This window comes from Schistocerca piceifrons, chromosome 2 (assembly GCF_021461385.2).
Source record: "Schistocerca piceifrons isolate TAMUIC-IGC-003096 chromosome 2, iqSchPice1.1, whole genome shotgun sequence".
Lineage (NCBI taxonomy): Eukaryota > Metazoa > Arthropoda > Insecta > Orthoptera > Acrididae > Schistocerca > Schistocerca piceifrons.
Window position 1 is genome coordinate 1,010,411,346 of NC_060139.1, and position 20,353 is coordinate 1,010,431,698.

Sequence of the window (20,353 nt, forward strand, 5' to 3'; positions counted from 1 at the left end):
TCTTCACCAAATCAGATAGCCGCCGGAAGCCAGAGAGGATTTCCTCCGATCCATAGCGACACACATCATTAGTGCCTTGGAGCTCTGTATTTGATCGTGATATCTATGGGGCATATTCCGAGCACCACACACAGTGCATCCGCTGAGGTGGTACCGAAGTCTCCAGATAGCCTAAGTAGGACACTTCTCTGCCCTCGTCTGACGCATGCTTTGTTGGTGACCACGTTCACGTGCTAGCTGCGAAGCTGAGTACTGATTCGAAGAGCGCACAGTGGTGTGTACGTATGACTGGTAGAGGTAGTCTGTACTGTTCTGAATGTAGCCTCACCAGTTTGTGTAGTAGGGCCGGGATCGGATTTGCTCGTTCCTTCTCTGGAGTACCTGGTACAGCGAGACATTTCATTTAGTATTGCGTTGTGGTATTTTTCGGCCGGCACCACTTTATTCAATTTGGCAGGATTGTGGTGCTGGCGCTATTTGTTCATTGTGCGAAGGGCATTTATAAGTTCATTGGCTTTTTGCACAAAACGAGGCACTTCTACAGTGACAAGTCTTTGAAAATGAATGGGAATGACAGAAAAGAGGGATGAGAATTCTCAATATTTATTATGCAGCCGCATAAGCAATGAGTACTGCAAATGCTCTATGAAACGAAATTACAGTACCATGCAGAAATAATTTAAAGATTTAGTTGTCAATTAAAGAACAAAAGATTGCGAAGAACGACAGACAGTATTTACTGTTCAGTTTATTAAGAGGCACTTGGTTCTAAATTTTCAGACACGCAGCACGTGAAGAAACTGGTGGTATGAATAGCAAAATTTATGAAGTCACATGCATTATTCCACTGTCATTTGCAACGTTTTTCGATGGAAATGACCGAAGAGTACGGAGCCTTTACATATTGCTGCAAAGTGCGTTGGTTAAATCGAGGCACATGTTCACAACGATTTTTCGATTTGGAACTCACTATTGTTGAATGTATGAAGGAAAGAGGAGGGCGGGAACGAAAATTGTAACATCCGGAATGGATCACAGATCTCACGTTTTAAGTGGACTTGACTGCCCACTGCCCAAAAAAATGGTTCAAATGGCTCTGAGCACTATGGGACTTAACATCTGTGGTCATGAGTCCCCTAGAACTTAGTACTACTTAAACCTAACTAACCTAAGGACATCACACACATCCATGCCCGAGGCAGGATTCGAACCTGCGACCGGAGCAGTCGCGCAGGTCCGGACTGAGCGCCTAGAACCGCTAGACCACCGCGGCCGGCGAGGGTCACATTCCTACAAATGCAGTCCAGTTCTCTGAGCTCACTGCCATTAAAGAAAAAGCGAGATTCGAAGAATTTGTTGTCGTCTTGAGAGAATTACAAGGATAGTTTTCCAAAGGTTTTGAGGATGTGTCAATCTCACATCTGTTTTGGAGACCGTATGCTGTTTCACTTGAAAGTGGCCCTGTGCATGTGCGCAAAGCAATTCCAGCTTCAATGACCTTTTTTTTACGTTAAACCTGTCCAGGGCGTCTACATTGCTTTCCTCGGGTAGAATCTCCTCACGTCCATAATGAGGTTGCAAAAGTGCTACAAGATTTCGTTCTACATGTGTGAAGGACCTTTTTTTTGCTTATGAAACTAAAGAAATTACACTTAAGTAGCAACTTGAGTGCAAAAGTCAGTGCAGTTGTCTGCGTCTGTCCACATACTGACTGTTTGTACCAGATCTCATTTCATTAGTCGTTTTACTCATTGCTGAGTGTTGTGACCTCATTTCCTGTACCAGATAAAAATTATATTATGTATTCAGCGCGCCAAAAATAATTAAATTACACTGAAAATGTTCTGTTTGTGATGTATGTTGTTGCCAAATATGAAATATAAAACTAACTCTTATACAGCGCGACTACACCGCCATTTAAATGCGGTGCATGCGCAGTATTCCCCACTTCCCCCTACTCGCGCTCAGTCAGCCTGCCGAGGCGGTGAGGGGAATGTGCAGCGAGGCTGAGTGCTTTGGCAGGTAGGCACGGGCAAGGCCCGCAAGCCGACATCTTGGCAGCCTCTGCATTAGGCAGTGGCTCTACCGCTATCAGGGGGTGGTGGAACTATGTGCATGTTGATTAAGACACTAGGATATTCAAAGGTGTGCTCAAGATGGAGAGGAAGGGTGGGGGGGGGGGGGGGAGTTTAAAGATAATGGATTCTCTTTGTGGGACACATTTTGAAGGTCATAAGAGATTAATTTATCTAGTGAAAACGTAGCTATTAACACAGGACAAGAGCTGTTACCAATCTCTATATGTATGTAAAAGGAAATGTCCCGAGTGATTCACTGAATCATCGTCTCCCAGCATATACCGCTAAGGATTGAAACTTGAAATTTGGAGAGGCTGTTGAACTCGTACTGTAGACATTTTTTATGGAGGGATTTTTCGGAACTGAACAGAAGACCACAACAACAACAACAGCTTCAAAATTGCCTTAATAATATCATATATTGCATGGGGGCTTAGTTAATTATTAATTGAAAATGTTTTTAGTTTTAGTAACTGTATGTCCGATTACGCTGTTTCGCAATCGGCTGGCCCTGACTAGAATTATTACGCTATCTGACTGCAAAGAACAATGTAAGAAAATTTTCGTAAACACAGTTAATTAATTAAGTCCCCAGCAACTAAAAAACCAACAAAACCAATAAGCACAAGAGTCACTGTTCTGTATGTGGGAGTGTGACTCAACGTCCACATCTGGCACGGTTCTTTTCCAACAAGACAAGAATTTTTAAATACCAACTATAATGACGTGACAAAAGAAATTTAGAAAAACTATAATTACGCAAGAAAACCAGAATTCACTCTAATACAAGAACACAAGCCAGATGCTTTGTTGACTGAACCTGTAGTGACGCATTATTTCAGACACACAATTAATAAAAGAACATTGTAGTTTTTACCTTCATATATATTGACGAAATGCACTCATTACAATAACATCTGCTATCTCTCCCATCAAATAACTGCATAAAACATGGAACAACACTCTTTACTACCACATCTCACTCCGACTTCACGACAAGCAGTGCCCACTAGCACATCTCGGTACGAACTCTTAACACATACTGTCCTCTACGAGCTCTCGACAGGCACTGTCCTCCACGAGCTCTCTACTAGCACTGACCGCCATGAACTCTCAACAAGCACTGACTGCCATGAGCTCTTAACACGCACTGTGGAGGCGGCTTAATAGTACTCTTTGGCGCACTCTCTGGCGCAGTGGCACAGTGTAGCCACCTTTCATATGCCCCCCCTCCACAGGCCAGAATTTGATGGTATTTTTGCCAGCATTGGTGGTGAAAATACCACCAAATTCGTCCAGAAAAATACAGACAAAAATAAAAGATAATATTAATACCTAAATATCACATAATTAGTTAAAATTTTTGGCTTTGCACTGACCTTTCACTAACCTAACATATGAAATACAGTAAGCAATACAACTTCTTTTCATACATGTGACTTTACATAATAGTTTACACAATATACAAAAAATCAGTTTATACAAATGTTCACATAAAATGCTTTCAATGATTAGTTTATACAAAAAAAAGATACTAACAGGTGACATCTTTTCAGTAGAAGCAGTCCATCAGTTGCACCCAGTAAAGTTTAGCAGGTACACCCAGCAACAAGTCACATTAATTCAGTAGAAGCAGTTCATCAGTGGCACCCAGCAATGTTAAGCAGGTGCAGACACCAACAAGTGACATCATTTCAGCAGAAACAGTCTATCAGTTGCACCCAGCAATGTTGAGAGCAGGTGCAGACACCAACAAGTGACATCATTTCAGTAGAAGCAGTCCATCAGTTGCACCCAGCAATGTTGAGAGCAGGTGCAGACACCAACAAGTGACATCATTTCAGTAGAAGCAGTCCACCAGTGGCACCCAGCAATGTTGAGTAGGTGCTCACAGCAATAGGGGACATCTTTTCAGTAGAAGCAGTCCATCAGTGGCACCCAGCAATGTTGAGTTGGTGCAGACAGCAACCAGTGACTTCATTTCAGTAAAAACAGTTCATCAGTTGCACCCAGCAATGTTGAGTAGGTGCAGACACCAACAAGTGACATTATTTCAGTAGAAACAGTTCATCAGTTGCACCCAGCAATGTTGAGTGCAGGTGCAGACACCAAAAAGTCACATTTCTCAGCAGAAGCAGTTCCACAAAATTCACTAACACTGATCACACTGTTCATCAGAGTTTATGAGCAGAAATTAAACATGTCCTACTGGCACCAATCATGAAGGAAAGGTACAAGTAACAGTCCATAATTTTTTTTTACAATCACTGATCACACAGTTCATCAGCAGAAATTACAATCACTGATCACACAGTTCATCAGCAGAAATTAAACATGACTAAATGTCACACATCATGTTGAAAAGTGCAGGTAACAGTTCAGAATATTTATCTTCACTAATCAGATAGTCCAGGCATGAACAATAGTTTGAATGCACATACAAATGCTTTTACAGTAAGATACAAATCATAACAAACACACAAATGATGTCAGATAATTGTCCTATTAACTATTACAATACACAAATACCAGTAAACCTATAATATTTATGGGTGTCAGTGCAAGCCACTACAAATAAATAAAATAATATTTATGAGATAGGTGGGTAGGATTAGGAAAGGAAAACACACAGAACACACTCACTCATCTCTCATCCACATTAAGTACTACTGTGTAACTGAATAGTGTTAATTGTGTAAATGCAATTCTGTCTAAATCTGATGTTCATCATGTGTATCAAGTAGTACTGGCAGCAATGTATAATAGTCAATAATAGTTAGTCAACGTCATAGTCATCATGTCAAGACCAATGTTTGCCAAGCCAGATCAAATGTACTGTTGTTGAACAACTGTCAGTGAGCCAAGATATGCAAATACTTCCTCTCTTCAAAAAAAAAATACTGCTTAGTGATTTAACAAAGTGTGTGTATAGACTATCTTCCTTCTGTTTTAATGTTCTAGTCTGCTATCTTCATCCTCCTTGTTCCATAAGACCAACAAAAAAAAATATGCATCTCACTTACTTTACCTCTTATACACCAAAACTCCAATAATCATCAGCTTCACACAATCTCAATAATACCTCAATAATACCTCTTCAATACGTCTTATCATCAATATCATTTACCTTAACTCTTGTCCACAAAAACTCCAATAATCATCAACTTCATATAATCTCTATACCTCAATAATACGTCGATAAATATAAACCTCAGCACCAATATCATTTCACTTCCATAACAACTCTTTCCTCTAGTCAGTCTCCTCGAACAAGTACAGATAAAATCCTAATGCAACTTCAATTCAGCATCCCATACAATCCGAAGACACAGTGTCCACACACAACCTCTGTGTAATCCATCTGACCCAAATTTTCTACTCATTATAAATTATAAGATACATTTTGGTTCCTTGTCCATCATTAAATAAAAGAAATGCATACCTGACCTCTAACAGACTTAGTTCGAATAACTCTCAGTAATTAAGTACGATTACGGAGTGTGAATGATCATAATATTTCACAGTGTGAACACCACTTCAAGAATTATGGCAGACAGAAGCAAACATGTGGAGTATTTCTTGTGTCAAGTGTCACTTCCTATTTCAATTGCTCACGAAAAATGCAGTGTAATAATTGTCAATGGTCTAAACCTAGTATTGGTATGTCATGTCGTTAGCTTCCTTCCTATTAGCATAAATTTATACAGCTTCCATAAAACCTCAGCTCATGTGACTTCTATGACTTTCTTGTACTAATGTCGTTCGTCGAATTATAGCAGTTAATTTTCTTATCTTAAAAATATAAGGCACTGAGCGTAAGCAAAACATGCAATAGCGAGTAAATATACCAGTAGAGAACAGAATGTCAACAAGTGGATGCAGCACAATCCCTACAACGAGGCTCTGCCAAGCGAACAATCTATAATTAATACCACAGTGTAACCTAAACTCTCTGTTCGTACACCTTATCTCAACATTTCTATACACCAAATTAAAGAGTAGTTATGACAACAACAGATATGTATAAATATTCAATCCATACGCAAAGCAGTAAACATGTCATTAGCATCATATCAGCATAAGCAAATAAATGTTCATATGTCATCCTAATAAATAAACATGAAGGCGCAAGCAGATAAATCACAAAGTATAACTTACATACCTAAACACATCAGCACAATAAATCAAGTTACAATTATAATTTAAATAAATAAGCACAGCAGGCACATAATAGAAAAATATGACATCAGTGAAAAAGCAGTGCAGCCAAGCGATGCATAATATATACAAGTCACAACCCAGTTCATTAATAATCATTGTCAAAATCAGTTAACGTACGCAAGCACGTCGCTTCACACGTAAATTCATAGAACATGAAATTTAGCACAAAGTATGAATCACGTAATCGCGAGCAGCAAATTACGTCTAAAGTACGTACCTAAGTGGAAATATGTTACCTGAAAAATGAACTCAATTAATAGTTACCCTTTTAGTTTATTAGTTTCTTCTTCGAAATTACATTCTTCCTGAAAATTTCTCGATAGCAAGTCCTCTTAACGTCGGACACGCACAGAATTTACCTGAAGTTCTTAAATATTTTATACAACCGTGTCCTGAAAAATACTGAATGTTAATAACAGAATTCATCAAGTCACTATAGCTTTATACTGAATTTAGTCGGAGAAATTAAACTGTGTATTTGTTTACGGCTGTCAGTGCATTCGCACTGAGCGCTCGATCAGCTGTAGGCGCGTGACGTAGGAAGCTATTGTTTGCGGTCAACGACTGCCTTGTGCGGCGCGCAGACTTCACTGTTGCTTTGAGTATGTGCCGCCGCCAAAACACAGCGCGGTATCCTTGTACTCTCCGCATGTTTACATCTAGCTGTTGATTTCTCACAAGTATGTCATTCTACAAAAAATTTTTACATTAGATATATGATGTATTCCTTTAGAGTGTCGTGATTTAAGAGTTTCTACTTCAACAGTGTTATCATGTATAATTTTACGAATTCTATATGGACCGTTATAAACCAGAAAAAATTTGCGACACAAGCCTTTTCCTTTGTGAGACAAACGGTGGGACTTAATTAATACCTTCTGACCAACTGACAAGATTTTTGAACGACCAGGACGTCTAGCTGATTTCTCTCTTCTAGCAGCCGCAGATGCAATATTTTGCAGAGCCAGGTTGACAACTTCAGAATGCCGCAGTTTCCGTGAAGGCGGAAAAGGAACGATTTCAGAAATGCGATTTGTTGGTACTTTATTTTTTAATATCAATAGAGGCGGTAAAGAAGTTGAATCATTAGGAAGTTCATTCAGAATGTTTTGAAAAATATGAAGATACTGATCCCAAGTTCTGTGATTCTGATGACAATAAAGACGACACAATTTATTGATTTCCTTCATCCATTTCTCTGAAGCGTTAGATTGAGGGTGAAAAAGTGAAATGAAAATTGGTTTAATTTTACGACGCCGTAGAGTACGAAGCCAAATTTTAGAACGAAACTGTGATCCATTATCTGATATAACCTTATCAACATGACCAACTTCTTTAAGAAAATGTTTGATGAAAGCGTTAGATACTGAACGAGCTGTTGCTTTTCGTAAAGGTGTAAAACACACATATTTTGACGTCAACTCCACTGCTACGAAAATGTACGCAAAACCATTAGAAGAACGAACCACTGGACCAAACAAATCGACTGCAGCCATCTCCTTTAATTTCGCTGGAATGACGGGAAACAACGGTGCTCTGTGAGAAATCGTTGGAGGCTTAGCCATTTGACATAATTTGCATTTGGCAAGAACAGATCGAATACGTTTTTCCATATTACTGAAGTAACAATTTTCTCGTAATTTATGAAAGCATTTTTGGGGACCAAAGTGTGCATAACTGAAATGCGTATACCAAATCAATTTATTGACCCACTCATCAGGAATACAAACTAACCAAACGGAGTTGTCGACCGATTTTCGTTTAAAAAGAACTTTCCAGATAGATCGCAAAAACGAGGTGTGGCCAAATCGTCCAATCTAACAAAGCGTCGAAGAAAATTACAGAGACCAAGAAAACTACGAACATCACGTTTTGTGGTAGGAACAGCATAGTTACGAATAGCGTCTAATTTTTCTGGATCAGGAAGAATACCTTCTGTAGAAATAATGTGACCGAGAAATTTCATCTGAGAACGACCAAATTCAGATTTTTCTAAGTTCACTGTAATGCCAACTCGTGCAAAAATACGTAACAATGAATCCAAAATTTTGTTGTGCTCACTCCAAGAACGTTTAGCAATAAGAATGTCGTCAACATATGAAGTAATATTGTCACGAAGATAAACAGGTAAAATTTCGTTTAAGCTACGAATGAATGCTGCAGAAGATACAGTAACTCCACATGGCAATTTCCGAAATCACTTTTGGGTAAATTAGTCAAATCCGGTTATTGTTTACTTACTCACTAGATAGGTTGATAGTCGAAGAGTTGGTTTGACAGATGCAAAGAATAGTAAAAGAGTAGGCAGCGGTACAGAAAACTAAAAGAGAAATAGCACCACTACAGCTCGGGGCCCTATGCTCGCTACGGCACATATTCACTTAGAGTAGTGAATCCCCTGAGGACATTAATAACTGCACATAATTTCTAGTTTGTGACTTAGTGGCAAATTTGGCGGAAGTGCGTACGTAAATTGATCTAGCCATGAACATGGATGTATGTCATCCTTAGAATTACGAAAGATCTTAAATGTCCGAACAGTTAAGAAGTGTGTACAGTCAATATTTTCGCCTCGTGGCGACAAAGACCTACCGCGTCTGTCCCAGTCACAACGACGACTATTGTTAAATTCACGCGCCTGGCGCTCTCTTGTTGCATCCCGTAAATGAAATAAATTACTTTCTTCATACCCCTCTGCTAAACTAGCACTTGTCAATTTATCTGAGATCTCCTCAACTCTTTCCGATGAGTCACTTAATTGTTCTTTCTGTCTATTTACGTCTTCTGTAAATGTCGCGACTCGTGTTTCGGTGTTGTCACATTTAGTAGTTAACTGTTCACACTGTTGCGTTAAGTTATTTATTCTGTCATTTGGTACGGATTCCTCGGTTCCTTCAATTATTCCTTCCTTATCTTGTGCACGTTGTAAATTTAACTCTGGAAATTTCTGTACTATCACGCGATCTCTTTCTTCCTGTTCTCTGTCCTGTTCCTCTTGTCTAATTTCTGATGAAATTAAACTATTATTGTGAGAATTCAAAATCGGTTGTACTTCTTCTCTAATTTCTTTCTTTGATTCATCATTCGTATTTTTGAAACATGTCCCTATTCGTGAGCATAACCGTGTTGTCATTGCTTCCATCTCAGTTCTAATTGATCCTATTTCAGTTTTAATTTCAGATCGCAAAGTTCCCATCTCTGTTTTAATTGTTTCCATTCGTGTTTCCATTGTTCCCATTTGTGATCCCAGTGAGTCTAACTTTGTTCCCATTGTTCCCATATCAGTTTTAATAGTTCCTATTTGTTTTTCCATATCTGTTTTTAATTCAGATCGTAACTGTGATCCCACATTTAATATAGCACTCATCAACTGCTCCATAGTAACTGTTTCAAAATTCTTTTCACCCCTCACATTTCCCACAAAACCAGCTTCCTTCTGCATGGCTGTAAAGCTATCTGTGTTCGATACTATTCCAAAATCTTCTATCGTTACTCTCGTATTCTGTGAATTTTCTGATTGAGAAAAATTTCGAAATGGTTCTGGACTATTTTCCCGACTTATTACATTGTTTTCCACTTCATTATCCATCATACTGTTTTCCTCTGTTGGCGAGTTCGCCATGTTAACAATTTCGTTATTCTCACTATTCATCACTTTTGCCTTTTTCATAGATCGCGTAATCATTTACAAAACATACAAAAAAAATTCGTCACTGTACGAAAATTACACACAATGCCTCCTTATCTCCAACAAAACCATTTACATGCAGTGTCTCCCTCAAACACGATTAACGAACAATTGAAATAATTGCACAAAATTGTCAAACGCGTATACAAGGCAATAAAAATACAACAAAAAAACTAAATTTTGAAAAATACCATTAGAAGAATGCCAATTACCAAATCTACACACTCAATACAGACTACAATTAATAAACTACAAATTACTACAACAATACTACGGTCTACTATTTTTACAATCAGAACAATTCCAAGGGACGATCCTGGCAGGGTCGCCACGTGCATGGGGGCTTAGTTAATTATTAATTGAAAATGTTTTTAGTTTTAGTAACTGTATGTCCGATTACGCTGTTTCGCAATCGGCTGGACCTGACTAGAATTATTACGCTATCTGACTGCAAAGAACAATGTAAGAAAATTTTCGTAAACACAGTTAATTAATTAAGTCCCCAGCAACTAAAAAACCAACGAAACCAATAAGCACAAGAGTCACTGTTCTGTATGTGGGAGTGTGACTCAACGTCCACATCTGGCACGGTTCTTTTCCAACAAGACAAGAATTTTTAAATACCAACTATACTGACGTGACAAAAGAAATTTAGAAAAACTATAATTACGCAAGAAAACCAGAATTCACTCTAATACAAGAACACAAGCCAGATGCTTTGTTGACTGAACCTGTAGTGGCGCATTATTTCAGACACACAATTAATAAAAGAACATTGTAGTTTTTACCTTCATATATATTGACGAAATGCACTCATTACAATAACATCTGCTATCTCTCCCATCAAATAACTGCATAAAACATGGAACAACACTCTTTACTACCACATCTCACTCCGACTTCACGACAAGCAGTGCCCACTAGCACATCTCGGTACGAACTCTTAACACATACTGTCCTCTACGAGCTCTCGACAGGCACTGTCCTCCACGAGCTCTCTACTAGCACTGACCGCCATGAACTCTCAACAAGCACTGACTGCCATGAGCTCTTAACACGCACTGTGGAGGCGGCTTAATAGTACTCTTTGGCGCACTCTCTGGCGCAGTGGCACAGTGTAGCCACCTTTCAATATTCAAAAATCTTTTCATCCCCTATTTCACTCCATTAGGAGATTTTTGAATATATGACACAATTAAGGCAATTTTGAAGCTGTTGTTGTTGTTGTTGTTGTTGTGGTGGTGGTGGTGGTCTTGTGATCAGAGACTGGTTTGATGCAGCTCTCCATACTACTCTATCCTGTGCAAGCTTCATCTCCCAGTACCTACTGCAGCCTACATCCTTCTGAATCTGTTTAGTGTATTCATCTCTTGGTCTCCCTCTACGATTTTTACCCTCCATGCTGCCCTCCAATACTAAATTGGTGATCCCTTGATGCCTCAGAATATGCCCCACCAACCGATCCCTTCTTCTAGTCAAGTTGTGCCATAAATTTCTCTTCTCTCCAGTTCTATTCAATACCTCCTCATTACTTATGTGATCTACCCATCTAATCTTCAGCATTCTTCTGTAGCTTCTATTCTCTTCTTGTCTGAACTATTTATAGTCCACGTTTCACTTCCATACATGGCTACACTCCATACAAATACTTTCAGAAACAACTTCCTGACACTTAATCTATACTCGATGTTAACAAATTTCTCTTCTTCAGAAACGCTTTCTGTTGTGGATTGGCAGGAGCCAACCCACGGAGTTTGGAGGAAGCCGAAAGGCACGCGTTTAAGCTCACGCAGGCTGGCGTGAGGTCTGGAACAGGACAAGGAATTTAGACTTCAGATAAAAGGTGGTACTTGGTGGAATACTTAACTTTAATCCCTTAATGTTGAACGTAGCTCTTGTCTGTACATTCTTTACAATATCAATAGCAACTGATAATGGCGCCTTGCTAGGTCGTAGCAAATGACGTAGCTGAAGGCTATGCTAACTATCGTCTCGGCAAATGAGAACGTATTTTGTCAGTGAACCATCGCTAGCAAAGTCGGTTGTACAACTGGGGCGAGTGCTAGGAAGTCTCTCTAGACCTGCCGTGTGGCGGCGCTCGGTCTGCAATCACTGATAGTGGCGACACGCGGGTCCGACGTATACTACCGGACCGCGGCCGATTTAAAGGCTACCACCTAGCAAATGTGGTGTCTGGCGGTGACACCACATTTTCCTTGGCATTGCCAGGCCACATTTTATACCCTCTCTACTTCGACCATCGTCAGTTATTTTGCTCCCCAAATAGCAAAACTCATTTACTACTTTAAGCGTCTCATTTCCTAACCTAATTCCCGCAGCATCACCCGATTTAATTCGACTACATTCCATTATCCTCGTTTTGCTTTCGTTGAGGTTCATCATATCCTCCTTTCAAGACACTGTCCATTCCGTTCAGCTGCTCTTCCAGGTCCTTTGCTGTCTCTGACAGAATTACAATGTCATCGGCGAACCTCAAAGTTTTCATTTCTTCTCCATGGATTTTAATTCATATCCGAATTTTCTTTTACCTTTCCTTTCCTGCTTGCTCAATATACAAATTGAATAACATCGGGGAGAGGCTACAACCCTGTCTCACTCCCTTCCCAACCACTGCTCCCCTTTGATGTCCCTCGACTCTTATAACTGCCATCTGGTTTCTGTACAAATTGTGAATAGCCTTTCGCTCCCTGTATTTTACCCCTACCACCTTCAGAATTTGAAAGAGAGTATTCCAATCAACATTGTCAAGAGCTTTCTCTAAGTCTACAAATGCTAGAAACGTAGGTTAGCCTTTCCTTAATCTTTCTTCTAAGATAAGTCGTAGTGTCAGTATTGCCTCACGTGTTCCAACATTTCTACGGAATCCAAACTGATCTTCCCCGAGATCGGCTTCTACCAGTTTTTTCCATTCATCTGTAAAGAATTCGTGTTAGTGTTTTGCAGCCGTGGCTTATTAAACTGATAGTTCGGTAATTTTCACATCTGTCAACACCTGCTTTCTTTGGGATTGGAATTATTATATTCTTCTTGAAGTTTGAGGGTATTCCGCCTGTCTCATACATCTTGCTCATTAGATGGTAAAGTTTTGTTAGATCTGGCTCTCCCAAGGCTGTCAGTAGTTCTAATGGAATGTTCTCTACTCCCGGGGCCTTGTTTCGATTCAGGTCTTTCAGTGCTCTGTCAAACTCTTCACGCAGTATCATATCTCATATTTCATCTTCATCTACATTCTCTTCCATTTCTATAATATTGTCCTCAAGAACATCGCCCTTGTATAGACCCTGTATATACTCCTTCCACCTTTCTACTTTCCCTTCTTTGCTTAGAACTGGGTTTCCATCTGAGCTCTTGATATTCATGCAAGTGGTTTTCTTTTCTCCAAAGGTCTAATTTTCCTGTAGGCAGTATCTATCATACCCCTAGTGATATATGCCTCTACATCCTTGCATTTGTCCTCTAGCCATCCCTTCTTAGCCACTTTGCACTTCCTGTCGATCTCATTTTTGAGACTTTTGTATTCCTTTTTGCCTGCTTCATCCACTGCATTTTTATATTTTCTCCTTTCATCAAATAAATTCAATATCTCTTCTGTTATCCAAGGATTTCTATTATCCCTCGTCTTTTTACCTACTTGATCCTCTGCTACCTTCACTATTTCATCTCTCAAAAATCTTCTCCTTCTACTGTATTTCTTTCGCCCATTCTTGTCAATTTTTCCCTAATGCTCTCCCTGAATCTCTCTACAACCTCTGGTTCTTTTAGTTTATCCAGGTCCCATCTCCTCAAATTCCCACCTTTTTGCAGTTTCTTCAGTTTTAATCTACAGTTCGTAACTGCCCCTGGAAATGTTTTACAATTTAAAACCTGGTTCCTGAGTCTCTGTCTTATTATTATATAATCTATCTGAGACCTTCCAGTATCTCCAGGCTTCTTCCATGTATACAACCTTCTTTTATGATTCTTGAACCAAGTGTTAGCTATGATTAAGTTATGTTCTGTACAAAATTCTACCAGCCGGCTTCCTCTTTCATTCCCTACCCCTATTCCATATTCACCAACTACGTTTCCTTCTCTTCCTTTTCCTACTGTCGAATTCCTTGATTTCTCCGTCAAAAATGTTTTTGGAAATTCAACTCCTAAGGGGATGAAATAATGGGTGAAAGGCAGCAAATACATGTATGTCTGTTTTAATCTTAGGTGCTTTGTAATAAAAAGCTTATTCATCATGCCAACCCATGGATTGACCCCTCACCCCTGACGATCCCTTATTGGCTTCTCTCCCCTGCAAAATAAGATTTGATTTTGTTTTTATTACATTTGTTATATTGTGGATGAAATTTGTATGGAAAGACCATCAAAAGATCCCAAAATGCAGTATTAAAATAGTCTCCAACTCTAGTTACGAAAATCGCATTTTGGTCAGAAGTACATTCAAAAAACACCATGCTTCTATAGCCTTGATTAGAGTAAAAGATTTAGAAGGTGTTGTAATTTGTGTACTAAATCGAAGAAAGCTATTGAACAGTCACTTGTTCGCCACTGGTCATTTTCTTTCACTGGTCCAAATTTTTTTCCCAGTAATTTTTTTTTTCAAAACTGATGAGCTATTTTTCTGTTTTCTTTTTCTATCTCGCTTGCGCTGTACACTATTGGTTTGATGATGGCCTGATATATTCTTGTTTTTGCCTGTCTGGAAAGTAACAGATCTTACGACGTTATATATAGCTCGTGGACATCTTCCCCCGGCTTGAATTCTCGTTACAATCTATTGCTCTATAATGGTTTGTTAGATGATGTTGACACCGAGGTAATTGAATGTGTTCCTCTTCTGTGTTGTCGTCCGCAGCTCGTGGTCGTGTGGTAGCGTTCTCGATTCCCGCGCCCGGGTTCCCGGGTTCGATTCTCGGCGGGGTCAGGGATTTTCTCTGCCTCGTGATGACTGGGTGTTGTGTGCTGTCCTTAGGTTAGTTAGATTTAAGTAGTTCTAAGTTCTGGGGGACTGATGACCATAGATGTTAAGTCCCATAGTGCTCAGAGCCATTTGAACCAATTTTTTCTGTATTGTTAGGATCGTGATTGTTAGATGATTTGGTCCTAACTGAGTTCTTCTTCGTATTGCCCTGAACTTCGTTTTATTTTCATTTACACTTAGACCTACTTTTTAACTTATTCAGTGAGTACTGTTCGCATTTTCTCCAGGTCTTCCATGCTCTTTCCTATCACCAGAATATTCGCAAAAGCCAGACCATTAATTTTTTTCTCTATGGTGACTCCTGCAGATTCTTGTGTTACTCTCCTCAGGATGTTGTTGAGGGCTAAATTGAACAGGATTGGTGATATAGTATCTGTTATATCCTAGCCAGTAATGCCACCCGAGCCCGCTGCCAAAAAGGTTGGCAGCATCAAAGTCCGGACGCCGTCCGCATAAGCAGCGCCAGCGAGACAGGAAATCGCCGCAAGTCTGCGCGCGCCACCGCTGGCTTCTGGGTTCTTAAGCGCTGGAGTCGCGAGCGCTAGGACAGTTCTGTATTCGCCGCTCAGTTGTATACTCGCCACCGAATTGTGTACTTGCTAGTCAGTTGTGTGTTCATCGCAGCAGAGTTGTTGTTTGTCGTCAGCCGACGCTGACCTAGCCGCTCCGACTCGAACTAGACAGATTTCTGTAGACACGGAGTTCACTACTGTGTTTCTGTATCTTCGTTAATAAAGATAAGTACCGACTTTTATTTAATCAGAGTGTTTGGGTTTTCATCTTTCTGTTCACTGTTCCAGCGGACCGGTCGGCCCGCTATTAAAAGTGTGGCGGTGACTTCGTAAGCCGTTTCTGCAGCGAATTGTTTGTCGCTACGAACGCCGCCACAAAAGTATCTGCCTGTCTCACTCCTCTTTTTACCTCAAATGTTTCTGAGAACACCCCGCGTACTTTCACTCTACACTTTGATTTCATCACACACATTTTACTTAGCTTTATCAACTTCTCCGGTATCCTACACTCTGCCATTATCCTCATCTCCTCTCTCACTATGCTGACAAATGCTTTGCTGAAGACTATAACGTTACAGAAAGCATCCTGTTTCCTCTCCGAGTACTTATCTAGTATTTGTCTTAGTGTGAATATTTGGTCGGTTGTTGACTTACCCTTTCTGAATCCCGCTCGTGCTGTGTCTAATATTTCTTCAGTGTATGGGTTGAGCCTGACCTGTATAATCTTATGTTATTTTATGGCACATGCGTAGGAGAAATAACCCTGTATAGTTCGGTATCAACAATTTGTCTCCCTTCTTGTGTACTGGACAACTGAGAGTATTAAATGTTAAAAAAGACAGTCCTTCACCGACGTGAAAGAACAGAACTGTGAAAAATCAATAACAAGACGTAAGTACTAACAAAAACAAGAGTTTTATTGCAACATTTCGCTATCATACATATCCGTTAAACCTTGGTAATGTCCGTAAGAAATCCCTTGGTACGTGTCCAGTCGCACACACACTAACCGCCGGAGGCGCTGCCGCAGATGATTGGAGAGAGAAGGAGAGAAGTAGACAGATGAAGGCTCAGCCGTGATAGGGGTAGGGGTGCGGGGCGGGCGCCGGCGGGGGCGGCAGCGTGGGCGGCTGCGGGGGCGGCGGCGCGGGGTGTCCCAGGCGCTTGACCTCGGCGCGGAAGCCGTTGTGCGGGTCGGCCGTGTACTCGACGATGCGCGTCGTGCCGTCGGCGTCGACGAGCGAGTAGGCGCCGCGCACGGTGTCGCCGTCGCGGTGCTCCCACTGCGTCTTGGCGTCGCCCGTGTGGCCGTCGCGCACCGCGTAGTCGAACCGGTAGCTGGCCGGCGCCACGTAGTCGTAGATGATCTCGTGCTGCGGGGGCGGCGGCGGCGGCGGGGGCGGCGCGTGGGGCAGCAGCCCAGCGTGGGCGGCTGCCAGCAGGCACGCCAGGGCGACTACGGTGGCTCTCATGGTGGTGCGCGCTGCAGTCTGTGGTGGCTGCTGGCCGGGCGCCCGCAACTTATATACGCGGCTCGAGCAGAGAAAGTAATGGCCGCCGCCGCACGCTATGGTTATGACCGCTGCGGCAGTCACGACAGTCGGCAGCGAATTTCTTAGGGAGGTCGCAACTGCGCACCAGTACACTTCCTCATATCTGCGGCCACCTACTCCGTTTTTCTTAATGACCTCCGAGGTGAGTACGTGCGAGCAAAGCTGGTTCGTTGTGCGAATCTGCAGAAGGGTTGTGATCAAGTGCTGAGTCTTCATGTTCGACTACAAAAAGCCTTTATGCCGGGACTAAGAAATTACTTGCGCATCCTGAAAACTTTGCGACACAACAAAGAAAGAAGATATTTTTCTTCAAATTTATTTATTTATTTATTTTACAGCATAATCTCATTGTAAGTCTCTACACTTCAGCCAGCCATCTCTTTAACCGTCGCGTGGGATTAGCCGAGCGGTCTAGGGCGCTGGCGTCATGGACTGTGCGGCTGATCCCGGCGGAGGTTCGAGTCCTCCCTCGGGTATGGGTGTGTGTGTTTATCCTTAGGATAATTTAGGTTAAGTAGGGTGTACTCTTAGGGACTGCTAAGTTAAGTCCCATAATATTTTACACACATTTGAACATTTTTTCTCTTCAACCCCTCCGAATAATGGTGTCTTTCTTTGCAAAATACGACGAAAAACAGTCGCAACATCAAAAAAATGTTTATTGTAGACTAATGAAATTTTGGGAATTGTCTAGGTAACATATTTATCTGATTGACAATGCAAGAACACAGGTTAACGCAAGCGCGAGATAAGCCATTATAAATGTGAAATGCTGGTGTATTAATAACCGGTGTAACCTCCAGAATGTTGAATGCTAGCACGCATACGCGCAATCATTGTGTTTTAAAGATGGCGGATGTCACTTTGTGGGGTGGAGTTCAATGCCTGTGTAAGTAGGCTGTTTAGGCTTTTATGTTGGTAACGCCACGTAGCGCTCTGTATGAAAATCACTGACTGTGCTGTGTGCAGTCTGTGGCTGATTTGCCTTGTTGGAATATTTGCTATTGTAGTGTTGGGCAGTTGGATGTGAACAGCGCTTAGCGTTGCGCAGTTGGAGGTGTGCCGCCATCAGTGGTGGATGTGGGGAGAGTGACAGCAGAGGTGGATGAGGGGAGAGAGATGGCAGAATTTTGAGAGCGGTCGACCTGGACGTGTGTCCGTCAGAAAAAGGAAATTTGTAACACTGGATCTCATGAACTGATATATATATATATATAAAATGACTTTTAAACACTATTAAGGTAAATACATTGTTTGTTCTCTACCAAAACCTTTCATTTGCTAACTATGCCTATCAGTAGTTAGTGCCTTCAGTAGTTAGAATCTTTTATTTAGCTGGCAGTATTGGCGCTCGCTGTATTGCAGTAGTTCGAGTAACGAAGATTTTTGTGAGATAGGTTATTGTTAGTCAGGGCCATTCTTTTGTGAGGATTATTGGAGGTCAGATTGCGTTGCGCTAAAAATATTGTGTGTCAGTTTAGTGTCGATCAGAATAAGTAAAGAGAGAAATGTTTGAGTACGTTCAATTTTGCTCAGCTGTTTAAAAATCAAATAACGTAAGAGGTTTTATCAGCACAGTCATTCTTAATTTTTCAAAGGGGACGTTTCCCCTGTTGCGCTTGGTCGGTCAACACGGGGACGGTTAAAGCCTGTTTGTGGATGAAGCAGGAGCTGTCGTGCAATGATGCTCGATTGGAGACCGATCTGCTGATCGAGATGGCCAAGCGTTATCCTGCTGGTAAACAAACCGTTGTATGCTGTTCATGAATACCTTCACAGCAGATCGAATCACCAGACTGACGTACAAATTTACAGTCAGGGGGAGTCGGACAACCACTAGAGTGCTCCTGCTGTCACACGAAATCGCACCCCACACCATTACTCAAGGTGTAGGTCCAGTGTGTCTAGACGCAGACTGGTTGGTTGCAGGCCCTCAACTGGCTTCCTGATAGCCGTGGCCGTGTCGCTAGATTCAATATCAAAAGTCGCTAAAACTGGTTTTACTAGGGGTGTGCTGAAACTTTCGTGCTGTGAATGGTGCAATAAGCCAGTGGGGTGGGGGGGGGTTAATAAAATATTAATAAAAATTCTCATACGTAATTGCTATATTGTCTTAATTAAATGACGCATCGTTTGCAACAACATACATATAAAATACGCTAACGTTTAATTAAACATGTTTCATAATTGACGCAACACCTAAATTGTTGTTTCAATCACATTAGACAAATATACTAGAAATATACAACTATATTTGTAACAAAAGAAAGCGAGAACTCAAATTAGGTTACAAAATATATACATCCCGGTTTGTGTGCTATTCATCGACGTCACTCAGAAGATCGAATGACTCTTCTGTTTCATGCTCTGACAGAACTGTAGTTCATGTAGAGGGTTGAACGTTGCTCAAAAGATGATGTTGCATTTCGACTGGTTTTGTCGCAAAAGAATAACTTTTGTTCGTTCCAATAAGCTCCAATACGTCTGACGGCATGTCAAAAGATGCACAATCTTTATTTTGTTTCTTCAGCTGGTCTCTCAATATGATCAAAGCATTAATTGTCTTTAACGATAATCTGCTACGTTATTTAGTTTTTATAATGTTCATAGAACTTAATATTCTTTCCACTTCTGCATTTGAATGCGGTAGGCATAGAACAGTCATTGCTAGCTGTGAAATCAAAGAAAAAGGATTCTCCCCTGCGGCATTTTTATACTGCAAAACCTCACTCCAAAATCGAACAGTGTTAGTAGTGTTATTCCACCTAATGGAGTTGATATTATGCCATTCTTGCAGCATACCGTCTATGAAATCGCCACTAAAACCCAATTCTTTGGCCTCGTCCGCTACAACATTATTTTTATTCACTTTTAGTGTTTCTTCAACATTCAGCATTGACATTTTTTTCAGGATCGTAACGTTACTTGGCAGTCTTGTTGAATTTCTTTTATGAGTTTCAGACTAAACTGGATGCATCTCTTCTTCAAATAAACTTTATTTTCTTCAGAAAAACTTGACTCAGACAATTTCTGTTCAAACATAAAGCCAAGGTTCGGATTTGCTTACATACATTCGCCTGGAACTGGTGTTGTCAACAAATCAACAGTTGAAAAAACTATGTTTTGCACGAGTGACTGCATGAGAAATACAAGTGTATCTAGTAATTTAGTGGGGTCATTGTCTTCTCCTTCAAAAGCTTTTATTGCTATTTGTACGTCTTTTAAAGAATGTTTGAGGTAAATCATGTAAAGATTGTTTGAGTCGTCACAATACATCTTGTACGAAAGATCGGCCGAGTAACAATTGT

The 20,353-nt window shown here is 40.8% G+C and overlaps 1 protein-coding gene across 1 annotated transcript in view; it reads right to left on the reverse strand.

The window, feature by feature from the left end:
- Positions 1-14,256: 14,256 nt before the first annotated feature.
- LOC124776056 (cuticle protein-like) overlaps positions 14,257-20,353 on the reverse strand; it is a 37,978-nt gene continuing 31,881 nt past the window's right edge. Inside the window, exons 2-4 of the mRNA XM_047250898.1 lie at positions 16,917-17,106; positions 16,621-16,865; positions 14,257-14,290 (exon numbers count right to left, since the gene is read on the reverse strand). Of these exons, the coding sequence (XP_047106854.1) occupies positions 14,257-14,290; positions 16,621-16,865; positions 16,917-17,106 (469 nt within the window). The remainder of the gene's footprint in view (positions 14,291-16,620; positions 16,866-16,916; positions 17,107-20,353) is intronic.